Source organism: Dasypus novemcinctus, chromosome 2 (genome assembly GCF_030445035.2).
Source record: "Dasypus novemcinctus isolate mDasNov1 chromosome 2, mDasNov1.1.hap2, whole genome shotgun sequence".
NCBI lineage: Eukaryota > Metazoa > Chordata > Mammalia > Cingulata > Dasypodidae > Dasypus > Dasypus novemcinctus.
In genome coordinates this window covers 42,217,445-42,233,081 of record NC_080674.1, presented here as the reverse complement: position 1 = coordinate 42,233,081, position 15,637 = coordinate 42,217,445, and the positions used below count along the sequence as shown (strand labels likewise).

The 15,637-nt window shown below is 33.2% G+C and overlaps 1 protein-coding gene across 4 annotated transcripts in view; it reads left to right on the top strand.

The window, feature by feature from the left end:
- Positions 1-15,637, top strand: part of RICTOR (RPTOR independent companion of MTOR complex 2) — a 156,433-nt gene that overhangs the window by 118,704 nt on the left and 22,092 nt on the right. For 2 of the 4 annotated variants that reach the window (XM_058308169.2, XM_058308158.2), the window contains exons 23-32: positions 34-198; positions 371-447; positions 837-915; positions 6,895-7,004; positions 7,453-7,540; positions 9,232-9,324; positions 9,724-9,830; positions 10,398-10,627; positions 12,145-13,156; positions 13,443-13,514. In XM_058308169.2, the coding sequence (XP_058164152.1) occupies positions 34-198; positions 371-447; positions 837-915; positions 6,895-7,004; positions 7,453-7,540; positions 9,232-9,324; positions 9,724-9,830; positions 10,398-10,627; positions 12,145-13,156; positions 13,443-13,514 (2,033 nt within the window). The remainder of the gene's footprint in view (positions 1-33; positions 199-370; positions 448-836; positions 916-6,894; positions 7,005-7,452; positions 7,541-9,231; positions 9,325-9,723; positions 9,831-10,397; positions 10,628-12,144; positions 13,157-13,442; positions 13,515-15,637) is intronic. The other 2 variants (XM_058308178.2, XM_058308164.2) reach the window with 1 other exon arrangement.

Below are 15,637 nucleotides of genomic sequence, written 5' to 3'. Positions count from 1 at the left end.
TTGTTTTAGTAATGTTTTCATTTATCTTTATAGGCCTGCAGGTTGTATGCAACAAAACACTTAAGGGTATTACTGAGAGCTAATGTTGAATTCTTCAGTAATTGGGGAATTGAGTTGCTGGTGACTCAGCTACATGATAAAAACAAAACGATTTCTTCTGAAGCTCTTGATATTCTTGATGAAGCATGTGAAGACAAGGTGAAGGTTCATTTTTTAAATAACAATATTTAAACATGAGTTTGTTTTAAATTATTTGATTGTAATAGGCAATTATGCAAAATTATAAGGTTTATAAGATGAAAATTGTAGAAACAAAAGAACTTGCTATCTTTGTGCAGTTGTTAATTTGTCTAATAATCATTTCTTTTAGGCCAATCTTCATGCTCTTATTCAGATGAAGCCAGCTTTATCCCACCTTGGAGACAAGGGCTTACTTCTCCTCCTGAGGTAAATTTTAAGGAAATGTTTCTTGCAGTTTTGTTTTCTGTTGTGTTCTCTCTGATGGTGTTTATAAAACTGACTTTAAATATAAGGAGTTTATTCTTTGATATCTGAAAATGGTCCTATTTTAGAACACTGGACATCACTTATTACCAGAACTCTATCTTTTTTGATGTTTTCCTAAATGTTTCCTTTGTAGTTCTATGTTTCATGTGGTTCATAACATTTTCTTTATTGTGGTTGGGTTTTCACATTGTGAAAATTTATTTGTAATTAAAGGTCAAATTATAGTTGACCTTTTAGGAGATGCTAGGAGTGAGCAATTCCCAAAGTGTTTTAGCTCCTTAAACATTTTTTGGACTTAATGTTAAACTGTTGTTTGTTTTAATTTACAGATTTCTTTCCATTCCTAAAGGGTTTTCCTATCTGAATGAAAGAGGTTATGTAGCAAAACAGCTGGAAAAATGGCACAAGGTAACTTCTTACTGATTAAGGTTCAATTTGTAGTTTTTGTTTGGGAAATAACATTTGTGAATTTAGAAGATGATTTTTTATAATATTTCATCCATTAAAAACTACAGTTCTTTTATAGTGAACTGTTGACTTAGTATGCATTCTCTTGAAATTTTGCTTTCAATTTAATTGATATTGTTATATACTAGTATAATTTAGTAGCTTCTTTTCTTCTTGAGTTCCTGTTAGAGCCTACAGGATTACATGAACCCTTTTAAACTAAAACTAAAATAATTTTGCTAAATGAAGGAAGATTAAAAACTATTTTCCCCAAGCTCATATAATCATCTAATTAAACATCATTTTTGGGTGTTACTTTACTCAAATCTGAGAACAAACTTCTTGCTGTCAGAGGTAATAAGGAAACCTAATAAGAAGGGATAGGTTGAAGGTTTTACACAGCTTTTCCTAGCCTTTCTTGAGCTGGTCACCAACGGTGGCTTCATTATTTGTTTGTTTGTTTGTTTACTTATGAGGTCAGCGTCTTGAAAACACATGGTCTAAATATTCCGTGTCCAGTGCAAATACTAAAGGAGTTTTAGATTTTCCAACGTATCAGATCATTGATACACCTGTTTCCCCTCCTTTGTTTAAATAATTATAAATTATTTTATTGCTTATATTGAGCCATATCTCATAAGAGATTCTCATTTTTGAAAAATACTGTCACTTTAAAATATACACCTTCAGACATGGAGTCTTTGAATAATGGATGAATTGGAGAATTAAGATGATGTAAGTTTTATTTCCTAAATAGAAGATTATTTAAGCCAATCCACCATACTGATATTGATTGTCTTAGTATACAAATTATAGTGTTAGGAAATTGCTTAGCACCTATGGCACCGTGCTTTCACCTAGTTGGCATGAACTGTAACTGCAATAATGAAGGCATATACAATGTAAAAAGGAACACAGAGGAAGGATTAATGATTCTGTCTTAGGGATTAGCAAAAGGAACATTGGATAGGCTCAATAGAGGGTGTGATATTTGAAGTGGGTCTTGAATTAGAAGAGAAGGGTATTCAAAAAAGAGGGAGTAGAATATATCTGTGTAGATAATTGAAACTGTATAGACATGCATAGAAAGTCCTATTCCAACGCAGTTGGAGCAAGGATAAAAGGAGATTGGCAAGAAGAGGCTGGAATGGTAAATTAGAGCTAGGTAGTTGAAGGCCTTGTAAGCTACATTATGTCATACTAAGAGGTATCAGTTTTATAGGTAGACGGGAATCACTCTTAAGTGTTTAAAGGTGAGCATAGTCAGTAGTCAGAACTGAGTTTTAGAAAGGTGTGAGGTTGCAATGTAGAATTGGAAGTTTAATCGTCAAAGGGAAATCTAGGAATGTTGAGACAGGTTTTCATAGAGGAGTTGATGAGACCCTGAACTTCTTCAGTGGTGGTGAGGTTGGGGTAGGCAGGGATACATTTTCTGGATATTTTTGAAATAAGATGGACCAGATTTATGGACTGATTGGATGTAATGGATGAGGAATCCAAAATGAATCTTAAGGTTTGTAATTTGACTATATATACAATGAATCACCATTAAGAGATTGTGATTACAAAAAAGAGCTTTGCACAATGAGTATAATGAATTTTTATTATGTTGAATGGGTATTGCCTGTGGGTGACCAATTGATGGTATTGAGGAAGATTTTGGAAATGTGGGTCTTTGCTCAAGACCACAATTTGGGAGTCATCAGTGTGTAGTAGTAGTTGAAACCCAAAAGGAATGAGATTATCAGGGAGTATGTACAGAACACAAAGGAAGAGAAGACTGAAAGTTGAACCCTAGAAAAAACTCTGGTTTAATTAAGGGAAGAAAAGGACACTGGAGAAAATTATGAGAGAATGGTATCACTAAAGGAAGATTCAGAAAGGAAGGTGTGGCCAGTGGTACTGATTTGGAGAGGTCACATAGACAAATGCTAGAATACAGGCTTTTAAATTTGAGTTAGGCCACTGGTATATTTTGCTAGAGCAGTGTCAGAAGAAAGGTGTGTATAGACAAGCTGAATTGCAATTACATGTGGTTAGGTGGTAAATGGGAGGTGAAAAACTAAATACAATATAGTCTACTCTTTCAAAGTAATAGAGAAAGGGAGAAAGGAAGGGAACTGATGTATTGATTGCTTAGCATTGATCTCAGTGCTTTTCTTGTATTATTTAATCCTCACAACAACCCTATGAAATATATTCTATTATTGCTTTTACAAATGAAAAAATTGGGATTGAAAGGTGTAAACTAATTTTTCCCACATCACAGAACTTGAAAATAGCAGGACAGGGCACTTTAATTACAAAGCCTGTGCTCCTTCCACAACATTTGATTTTTTCCTATTAGCTTGTGGCATGCCAAGATGAACGGAGAGAGACTGTTTTTGTTCTTTCTTGTTTGTGTGTACATTTTTGTTCTTAAGGAAAGGGTTAGCACCTATGAGCCAAGGGGAAAGAGCTAATGAGGAAGGAGTGGCTAACAATACAAAAGAGGGAGGGCATAGTTAATGAAATGAATTCCTGGCAAGGGAGAGGAATTTATCAAAAGCACGGGTGAATAAATTAGTCTTAAGAAATAGAGGTAACTCTTCCAGTGAGAAAAGTAGACAGTTCTGTGATGGAATATGTATATCAATTTGAAGATAAGAGGGAAGAAATCTTTTTACTGTTTTCTTTCAACAACCTAGAGAGCAGCTCTGAATTTATTAGTCTGGTTACACAGCACACATAAAATATCTCTTAGTGCTGGTGTGAACACAGAAGTGGATACTACAAGTTATAAAGTATCTAAGACTGATTGCATCTTCATTTTCTAGACTCCAGAAAACCACTATTTTCTAGTACTTTCTACCAATTAGACTAATTGGTTTCACAAATTTTGGTTAAATGTAAATTCTTTTCCTCTTTCAGTTTGCTATTAATTACTTTATTTGGACAAGTTTATACTTGAGATTGGTTTATATTAGAGATCAGCAAACTGTGGCCCCTGAGCCAAATCTAACCTACCACCTATTTTGATATGGCCTGCTAAGAATGGTTTTCACATTTTTAAATGGTTGGGAAAAAATCAAAAGAAGACTAATACTTCAGGATCTATGAAAATTATATGAAAATCATATTTCAGTGTTCATAAATGAAGTTTATTGAAATATAGCCATGCTTTTTTGTTTATTGTTTGTGGCTGTTTCTCTCTGCAATGGCAGAGTTGAATAGTTGTGATAAGAGTATGGCCTGCAAAACCTACAGTGTTTACTCTCTGGCTCTTTATAGAAAAAGTTTGCCTGCCTCTGTTATAATTGTTAACTCTGTAAGGATAGAACTGGGGAAGAAGGATAGAGACCTATCATAATATGTAGATGAATACTTATATTCATGACGCAAAAACTTGTAGCTAAATCATTGTAACACATCACATAATTATGACAGTTGTGTATTATTTTTCATCTTCTGAATCATGGATTCCTTTGCCAATTATAGATATAACAATATATTGTTTTTCAAAGCATTTTACTTTGCAGTTGCTTTTGTTCTTCTTTGATGTTTTAATTATCAATAACTTTTTTTTTAAACAAGCTGCACTCAGAAGAGTTTATATACTTAATAGAACTTAACTATTCTTTCTGACCACTGTACTGTTCAGTTTGTTCTGTGTGGTCATTTCTCCCTGCCTCTAAATGAAAGTTGGGCAGATCTTAAATCTTTTCTTATCAGCTAGTAAACAGTCTCTTTTCCAAGGTAATAAAACATTCAAATGAGTGTAATATTAAAATTCTAATCTCATTTGCTTTAAAAAGTTCCCCCAGCCAAGGCCTGATACAGATTTAGAGACCTACAGTAGAAAAGACGATATGGTCAATTTTATCACTCTTTGTTGCTAATTCCCCTCCTCCATTTACTAGCTGCAGTTTTGGGTCTTTCCATGTTTGGAGTAGATGGTTTGGGAGAAGGGGTGAGTGGTTAGGAGCAGTCTTACTCAATTAGTAAAATTGTTACTTAACCCTAGATAACACCTCCCAGTGTGTGAGATTTCAAATGTTGATTCTTTCACTTCATGGATTCTTCAAAGACATCACCACTGGGAAGCTCTCATTTGCTGTTCTCTTGACAAAGGCAGTGGCTCCTCTGGCTGCCTACTTAAAATACCTCCTGGTAGCTAGAAGGCCATCCATCAGCAGGGTTCCTTGCTCCTCCAGGCATGTCCTTTTGGGCAGAATCTTCAAGATGATTAACATTCATAACCCCACCCTTTTGCTAGTATTTTCTAAATGCATGCCACTGGTCAAAATATTAACTGGGTAATACCACATGGATATAACTACTCCTATAGAAAGCTTGAAATAATTTTACTTTTGTACTGAGATTTTCATGTACAGAAGAGAGTGTGATGGGTATAATAGTAGTAGTAGTAGTAGTAATAGTAATACAATAATAATAAATATATAGTGACACTAGTATAATTTAAATTGTCTATTGCTATCGCAAAGTAAATATAGATCCTAAAGGAAGAGCAGGAAAAGAGACTGTAAGTAGGGAGTTAGTTATCCACCACACGCAGTCTAAAATGTTAAATGATGAAGAACATAAGTCTCCCTATCCCCCTTCTTCTGTCTTTTCTGAAGGTGATATCTGTTAATAATTTCTTTCATATACACTCAGAAGTGTTCTGTGCATCCGTAAGTACATATTCTTTATTTAAAAATACAAATGAGTTCATTCCACTAATAACTGTGTATAACTTTCTCGTTTAATAATATATCCCTGAGATCTTTTCGGAGAAGTACATTTAGATATATTCATTCTGTTAAATGGTTGTGGAGTAGCATGTTACATGAATGTACCTTAGTTTATATAATCATTCCTATATTGATGGCTATTTAGATTGTTTTCAACTTCTTAGTTTTGTAAACAGTGTTTGCTGGGCATTCTTTGCATAAATCTGTTGGATCCATTTCAACAGGTATAATTCCTGAATTGAAACGTATATGTGAATTTAAATTTTAATGCTGTTAAAATTGTTCTCCAAAGAGGTAGTGTTGATTCCTTCTAGTATTTTTTTTTAAAGATTTATTTATTTATTTAATTCCTTACCCCCCCCCCCCTTTGTCTGTTCTTGGTGTCTGTTTGCTGCGTCTTGTTTCTTTGTCCGCTTCTGTTGTCGTCAGCGGCACGGGAAGTGTGGGCGGTGCCATTCCTGGGCAGGCTGCTCTTTCTTTTCACGCTGGGCGGCTCTCCTCACGGGCGCACTCCTTGCGTGTGGGGCTCCCCCACGCGGGGGACACCCTTGCGTGGCAAGGCACTCCTTGCGCGCATCAGCACTGCGCATGGGCCAGCTCCACACGGGTCAAGGAGGCCGGGGTTTGAACCGCCGACCTCCCATATGGTAGACGGACGCCCTAACCACTGGGCCAAAGTCCCAGTATTTTAAGTGGAAAGCTTTTGTAATAAAGATGGCAGTGTGATCGACTCTTAGCTTAAAAAGTTTAACTTGGTGTTTCAAGTCTTAGTAGGAAACATTTTTTACATTTGATCTTATTTAACTCAGAAGGGAATGATTATTATGAAAAAGTACTAAAATGGTAGAACTCAGTTAATTTTCTTTTTAAAGTTTCTAGTGAATATCTTAAGGGTTTAATATTAAGCTTTTTTTTTTTCTTTAGTGGCAAAGGAGATTCAAATAAGATGAGAAAAAATGTTTACTTTTTTGGGCCCCAAAATTTTAATTGAAGAGGGAATAGAAAATATAAGCAGAAAGCTTTTGGGTAAAATAGAAATTGGCATTCATAATACCTTGTTCTACATTTCCAGAAATTTTCTTAATTTCCTAAAGATGAGTTCATTTTTCTCCTATCAAGATTTGCTAAGTCCCTGACATATTACTGAATGTCATTAAGCAGCATTATTAAATGATTCTGTAAAAATTAAATCAATATTATCTTATAGGAATATAATTCAAAATATGTTGACTTGATTGAGGAACAACTTAATGAAGCACTTACTACTTATCGGAAGCCTATTGATGGTGATAACTATGTTCGTCGGAGTAACCAAAGGTAGTGTCCAGTTAATGGATCAATTTATTGCTGGCCCTCACATATCAAATTTAAAGCCAGTTTGTAATAAATCTTTATTTTTTTAAATTTTATTAGTGTTTGTATGTTCTATTTCTTACACTGACCTAGGAAAAATCTCCTCAAAAAATTGCTCGAAATTTCCAATAGCATTTATAGCATGCTGAATATCCTTACTCATCTACATTCAGATATACTCCATGCTCTTAGCCCAGTCTACCTTTCTAGCCCCAGCACTCTTACTAGTACCCTGAGACCAACAAGCTACTGTTATTTCAGAGAAATCCTCATCCCTTCCTACTTTCATATTTTTATTTATTCTGGGGAATTAAGCCTAATTTTATTTCTTTAATATGTAATATTAATAGACTTTTAATTAGTATATTTTAAAGAGTCAATAGGTATATCAATTCATCTTTATTATTACTAGATTACAGCGTCCTCATGTCTACTTGCCTATACATCTTTATGGACAACTGGTCCACCACAAAACAGGCTGTCATTTATTGGAAGTACAGGTAAAATAATCTGCTTATTTTAAAGAGCTATCATAGTAAAAAGAATTCTTAATACTGCTAAAATATTATCTTGCATAGAGTGTACAAGGCATGGGACTGTATAACACAGTGAACAATGGTGGAAGATGGACTGTGGTTAACAGTACAAATATAAGTGTTCTTTTATGAGCTATAACAAATGTACAATACTAATACATAGTGTTAATAATAGGGAGAGTTAGGAAAAAATATGCCAAGTGTATGCTATGGACTGTGGTTAGTGCTAATAGTCTGATCGTGTTCTTTAATAATCTGTAACAGATATTCCACAACATTGTAAGGTATTGGTGGAGAGGGAATTCCATACATTGTGCATGATTGTTTTGTAAACTCACAACTACTCTAATAAAATAAAATGAAAAAAAGAAATGATAGAGAAAATAATACAATTTACAGAAGGTATTTATAGCATACAAAAATGACATGGGTTTCTTGAACATATGGAGTACTAAAAAAATCAAATAGAAATTTGATCAAAATCAAAAATAAAATCAATTGAAGTAGCAATTATACATTAAAAAATATTATTTTGCAAAATCTTCTTAAAAACCTTGAAGTTAGTAGAATAATTGCTTTTAAAGTCATCTGTCTTATAATTGTTTTGGCATTCTATGTTTGTAATCCTTAGAAATATTATTGACTTGCATGCAAAGTTCCTGATTTGTTAACGTGTAACCTTTTGCATATCTAACTTGTTATGTAGAGTAAGCAACCCAGAGACGGTTTGAGTTCTTCTCTATATAGTTTATTGGGGAAGTTCACTTGTTGGTAAACAACATATTAAAAAACAGAGTTTCCTTCTTCCTCTTCTTGGGAAGTTAAACTGACTCTAATATAGATTCGATTCTCCTTGGTGAGCAACAAAACTTAAAATATATATTGCTCCTTGTTATTTATTGCCTGCTGTTCTCATATACTTAATGTAATGGGCATATGCAAGCAATTATTTTTTTTTTAGTATAGTATGTACACTGATTTAATGGCTGTGAATAAGTCTTGCAAGTGTTTTCAGTAATTATAATCTTTTTTTATTTTAGCAAAAGTTAAAGAAATTTTTGTGTGTGTCTGGAAAGTAGTAATCTAGCTGTTTAGTTCCTTTCTGTAGCAATGTGCATCTGGAACACTGTTTTTCATAAAAATATCTGTAGTTTTAATGTGTTTTATATTATGTCAATGAAGACTATTGCAGAAAGTATCTTTATATTAATGCTCTAAAAACTTTCAGTAAAAATTTAAACAATTTGCTTAATGTTATTACCTAATATGTTCTGGGAAAATCTAAGCCCTAGTTTATTATTTTCTATTTAAAAGAAGTAATAATAATTATGGTCAAATTTTTATAAATCCAGGCACTTTGTTAATCACTTTATAGGTAGTAATTCACTGAGTCATTGAACTTTATGAGACACATGCTGTTATTCTCCTTATTTTAGAGAATAGGAAAGTGAGGTATGGGGCAGTTAAAGACCTTGTTCAAGGCCACACAGCTAATAAGTGGTAACTCTAGAGGCATGAACCTAGAACCCATGCTCTAAAAATTATTTTGGAATTTTTAACTGAACTCAAACTTTAAATAACTTTTAAGGAATAAGGAAATATGTGAAAAGGATACTGTATTATTAGTCATAGAGTATTTTTTCTCTTTTCTCCAGAATATTATTACAGAACTCTGTCACAACGTTCGTACACCAGATTTGGATAAATGGGAAGAAATTAAAAAACTGAAAGCATCCCTTTGGGCCTTGGTTTGTAATAAACACTTAAATAAGATCTTTGTAATTTTTGAGATTCTCTTTTCCATTTTCCTTATTAATGTTAAATAAATAAAAATGATTTTATTTGGAACTTGTTCTTATATTTAATGTTCCAAGGCAGGATTGTTCCTGCTACTTAAATACTGTTTTTATGCCAAAGAATAGATGGTTCCACTATTTTTTTATGGTTTCAGTTTTCTTGCTAAGGCAAATAGAACATTAATTAATTCATAATGTTTTACTTGAAATTTTTGTTCTCCACATTTTTTCTCCCTTCTAGAGATGAGTTTAAACTTGTTGATTTGTTTGCGTTTTAGCAGTCTCCCAAATCTCTTGCAAGAGTTACTCTTCTAAATATATTTGACTTAAGTGATTTTTGTTTTCTTTTAGGGAAATATTGGTTCATCAAATTGGGGTCTCAATTTACTACAGGAAGAAAATGTGATTCCGGATATACTAAAACTTTCAAAACAATGTGAGGTTCTTTCTATCAGAGGGTATGTCATTTAACTCAGAAATCTTTCTGACATATTGTTACTCTGAAATGTTTGTGTGGGGAGAGTAAGTTATGATTCAATGTAGTCCAGAACTGTAGTTTAGCGTAACCATTCATTGAAAGTCTGAATGATGCAAGATTTTTTAATGCAATAATAGACATTTTAAGGAACTCTTGTTTAGTATTTACTCCATTTTTAAAATTATAATATTGAAGTGTTTCTTGCAAATAAACAGTAAAGTGTAGTCTCTAGGTTTGTGTGCTGTAAATAGTCCAAATACTGCAAATTCATGCCAGAGAAGCTAACATAGGTCTTTTGCTAAGTTTGCTAAGGTATTCTTTTTATTTCACTTAATTATTATTTTTATTCAATGGTTTTCATGTTATTTATTACTGCTAATTTACTCCTACCTGGTTTTAGTATATTATTTTTCCACATGCTAAAACAAATTTTAATGGCTTTCAAAGAAAACTCAAATACGTGTAAAACAAATTAATTATTCCATGGTGGTTTTAGAAATTCCAAGTTGGAATTACAAACTGTCATTACTACATCTTTTACAAACAGGACATGTGTGTATGTGCTTGGACTCATAGCCAAAACCAAACAAGGCTGTGATATTCTAAAATGTCACAACTGGGATGCAGTGAGGCACAGTCGCAGACATCTCTGGCCAGTGGTTCCAGATGATGTGGAACAACTCTGTAATGAGCTATCATCTATCCCAAGCACCCTAAGTTTGAACTCAGAGTCAACTAGCTCCAGACATAATAGTGAAAGTGAATCTGCACCATCGAGTGAGTATAAACTTAAGTCAAAATTAACATTTGCATTTATAACTTCAAATTTTAAATGTATTTGTTTTATTCCTAATTTACTTTTTTCTGAGATAATTATTTGGCAGTACCATCTTCTTGGAGAGTGCTTACTATTTTCATAACAGAGAGCATAACTACCAACCTACATTGTTCTCTACTTTTGCTTTCTGAATAGTCTTTTTTGTTAATGGGAAATTCTACATACAGATGTATATAATAAGCCATGAACTGGAAGAACTATTTCTTCTTTGTTTGATTATTAGAAAGAGACAAGTCTAATAAGAAAATATTTATTCATGTGTCTTCTGTTGAGCAAGAATATATTTGTTAAGGGATATTATTTTCATATATTCATTTTGAGGGAAACACTAAATATTAAAAGTTAATTAAACAGTGAAATTAAATTATGTATAAAATGATTTGTGGTTTTTAGCCCTGTGCTTAATGCTCTTAGGTGTACAAAATTTATGACATGGGTCTTCGTTTTAAGGGTAGTGCAATATTTATTGGATTATATCTGATCAAATCAAAGATAACATAAATTATAAGGTATACCAATATTTTATGTACCACTAAGAAAGAAAAAAGAAAAGCTGCCTATTAAACTGTGATATACTACTAATTGCAAGATGCATCTTGATTTGAGAAATGTTCAAATGTGAAAAATGTGCATCTTAGAATTAACAAAATATGGAGATATAACTTAGCATGCAGATTTATTTAGATTTTTTTTGTCCTCTTTCAAAATGTATTTGAAGTCATTTATGATTATTCAACAGAGATGTTAAAAATAAGAATAGAATAAAATACTTTAGTTATCAAAATAAAAGAATGTGACTTGGTTCTCTGTAAGTATATTTTGTTTAGACTTGATAATTCATTTCTTAGAAGATGAATTTCTGTTGCCTATTATGATTTGAAGAACAAACTACTAAGAATCTGTATCAACATATAATTTGGCCCATAGACTGTCCTTGTTAGAGTTGTCAAGGCTAATGCCAATTAATGACTACTGTTCAGAAGCTTGCATTGTTCTGAATATTTTTTTGGAGTAGCTGTGATACATAAAGGGAATATCTGTGCCTGAAACATGTCTTTTTCTTCATGTAATTTATTGAGTTGGGGGGAAAAAAGTAAATTTAAAGAAGTTCAGCAAAAACTAATTTTATTCATTAGTAGAACAGTTAAGTAATGATTTTGAGGGTTGACTCTGTTGTTTGGTGGGCCTAACTTTGAATTGCTATATTGCCACTTATTCTTTAGTATTCTCTTTAGATGAGATCTGTTTTAAGTCGGGAATCAAATAACCATGTCCCCCAGGCTATCTTCATATATGAACAATCATATGAGCATTCATGATCGGGTCTCCCTTTTACATTTAATTTTATCCTGAGTTTTGGGAAGACTCTTTAGAATACTCTAAAATTTCAGGTCTCATGACTTTGTCATTTTTTTTTTGTTGTTAACATAATTTTATTAATCAACTCTTCAATCAGGTATGTTCATAATGGAGGATGACCGGTTTGGCAGCAGCTCTACGAGTACATTTTTCCTTGACATCAACGAAGATACAGAGCCAGCATTTTATGAACGACCCGGACCTATAAAGGATAAAAATTCATTTCCTTTCTTTGCTTCCAGTAAACTTGTGAAGAATCGTATCTTAAATTCGCTTACTTTGCCTAATAAGAAACATCGTAGTAGCAGTGATCCAAAAGGTGGGAAACTGTCATCTGAAAATAAGACAAGCAACAGGCGAATCAGAACACTTACAGAGCCATCCAGTGTTGACTTTAATCATAGTGATGATTTCACACCCATATCAACAGTTCAGAAAACATTACAATTAGAAACTTCATTTGTTGGGAATAAGCACATTGAAGACACTGGTAGCACTCCAAGTATTGGAGAGAATGACTTAAAATTCACCAAGTGTCTTGGTACAGAGAATCACAGAGAAAACACGAGCCGAGAGAGATTAGTTGTAGAAAGTTCAACAAGCTCACATATGAAGATACGTAGTCAAAGTTTTAATACAGACACTACAACAAGTGGCATCAGTTCAATGAGCTCAAGTCCTTCACGAGAAACAGTAGGTGTTGATGCTACAACCATGGACACAGACTGTGGAAGTATGAGTACTGTGGTAAGTACTAAAACTGTTAAGACAAGCCACTATTTGATGCCACAGTCTAACCATCTGTCTCTCTCCAAATCAAACTCAGTGTCCCTGGTGCCTCCAGGTTCTTCTCATACACTTCCTAGAAGAGCACAGTCCCTAAAAGCACCCTCTATTGCTACAATTAAAAGTCTAGCAGATTGTAACTTTAGTTACACAAGTTCTAGAGATGCCTTTGGCTACGCTACACTGAAAAGATTACAGCAACAAAGAATGCATCCATCCTTATCTCATTCTGAAGCTTTGGCATCTCCAGCAAAAGATGTGCTGTTTACCGATACTATCACCATGAAGGCCAACAGCTTTGAGTCAAGGTTGACACCAAGCAGGTGAGAAAATATGCTTTTAAAGATGAGCAATAGTAGTTGTATTTTAGCAGATTTAAATGAAAAACATTACCCAGGTTTTACATCTACATAAACCTCACAACTGACCTAATATAAATGTTTACTCTGGTAGGTTATAAGCTCCTAGTTACCCGATATGATTTGAAATGGATTCTTGCAGCTGCGAGGGGGGACAAAAAACTCCTTTAGGCCCTGAAAATAAACATATATACTTTGTAAAGACACACAAGTCACAAGCTTTTTTTTATTTATTTCTCGCTTCTGCAAGGATCGATTTTAAAAAGAAGCATGTCGGGGGAATCAGGAGCTTAAGACCTACAATAACAAACAACCTTTTCAGGTAGGTCAATTTAAGGCCCCAAAGTTGACCTCTTTGTTTTTTGGTTTTTTTTTTTTTTTTTTTAAAGATAACTGAAAATTTCAGTGAAATTATTTTCAGTTTGTTTAAAGAAGCTGTGATTATTAAATAGGACTGTAATAAGCACTGAATGAATTACTTGAGTAGTTCAGAGTTCAGCAGCAATAGTTCCCTGGAACTCAAGGATATTTAGGGGATTTCTCTACTGTGTTTAAAATTTAAGAATTCAATTTAAGAAGATCTGCAATATTAAATTTGATTATTGGAAAGATTCCTGTACCTTTAATTTGTTAATAGGTCAGGTACTTCTTTCTAAACAGCTTTCTTTAGTTTTAAATTATTTATTTATACTTTAAAATATGGATTAATTTACCTTGCTTACTTAGATACTAGTACCTGACACATAGTAAGCATTCAATAAAAGTTGGATGTTATCACCATTATTAATAATTATCATTACGGGTAGTTATTTTTTAAGTAACCCATTTGCTCTTTAAGATCATAAAATATTAAGAATAGGAATTTCATAAAGAATGCAGTAATATCATATCTACATGAGACTCTACAGCTTTGTCACCCTCATCAGTGCAGAATAAAGCCAGGTAAACCTCTTTATAGCTCACCATTATAAGTCTATGCAGTAAAGTTTATGAATTTTATCTGAAGGGGGTACCTGTGACCCACATTTGTTGCTTGTTGATATTCATTTGAACAAGCTTGGATATCAGGTCTCTATACCAATGGAAGTACAAATTACCAGCTTCTTCTGGTAAGCACACTGCAACAGGAAAGGACAGCTGATAATCTTGATAAACAAAGGAGGAAACTTAAATACTGCAACATAATATTTGAGAACTCAAAGACTACAGCAGACTGGTATCATTCAACCAGGTACAGTGAATTTAGCATACCTAAATAAGCAGTAAGTGTACCATTATCTTAGAGCCTAGGACAATTATCACAAGTGCCCTTAACTCTGAACCATTCAGTTGGTTTATTTATATCTCATTGAAGAAGACAGGGAAGAGCTTAATATGCTTTAGAATAATTTCTATACATGTTGATTATAGCATAGATAAAAGGTTTTGATCCTTAAAAGATTCATAAGGGAAAAACTGAAAAGATGGCTATTCCAAATCATTTACTCTGGTCATTTTGGATTTTTAGGATCTTATTTCCTATATTCTTTGTTAGAATAGGAGAAGGATATTTGAAAATGATATTTCAAATGAAAAAGATATTGGAAAAAATGAATAGTTGTTTTTAATTACTTGGGGGAAAAACAAAACAGTTTAGAAAAGAAGGAACTGCTTGTAAAAAGTTATGGAGGCATTAAAAAGTCTTTCATTGATCCTTATAAATTTAGTACCTACTATGTACAAAGTTCTATGAAGTAAAAATTGAGTATGTCAATACTAATTTTCCTATTCCTATTTCTATTCCTTGGTCAGTTCTGAGCAAATGAAAATGATAGAAGATAACTACAAATTTACTTTAAAATAATGGTTTGGAATCCTGGCTAAGATTTTTTTTTCCCCTGTAAATTTGAAATATTAGGCATACTGATATCTGTGTGTAATGAATAGCATGAATCAACCAAATTGTAATAATCTTATCCCACTGAGATACTTCCTTTTGAATCTTGGGTTCTCTTCCTGGAACTAAGTGAATGAACTTGGACAAAGTCTTCTGAGCCTCAAATGCCTTATCTAGTGGAGATTGGGCTATATCAGTTGTATTTAAGCAGAGAAACCTTTTTTTTCCCAGAAAAGTTCTATGGAAGCCCCAATATGTAGAATAGGTAAAAGTGTTGAATTGCAAATGCCCAGACACATTCCACAAATTAAAAGTACAGTTTCTGGGCTATTGATGAGGTTTACCCATTGCCTAAATAAGTTGACTCAAAATGAGTTGATTCAAATTCTTATTTGATCCTTAGAATAAACATGTAAGTGGTATTCTCAGTAAGGTAGGTATGTCGTATTCTCACCAGTGATATAGTGTTTTTTCCAGTTATAAAGAACACTCCATGTATGGGCCACCCTGATCACTCTCAAAGTGACCTTCCTGCCAAGAATCTTTTTCCTAAATTGTCTTATTTTTAA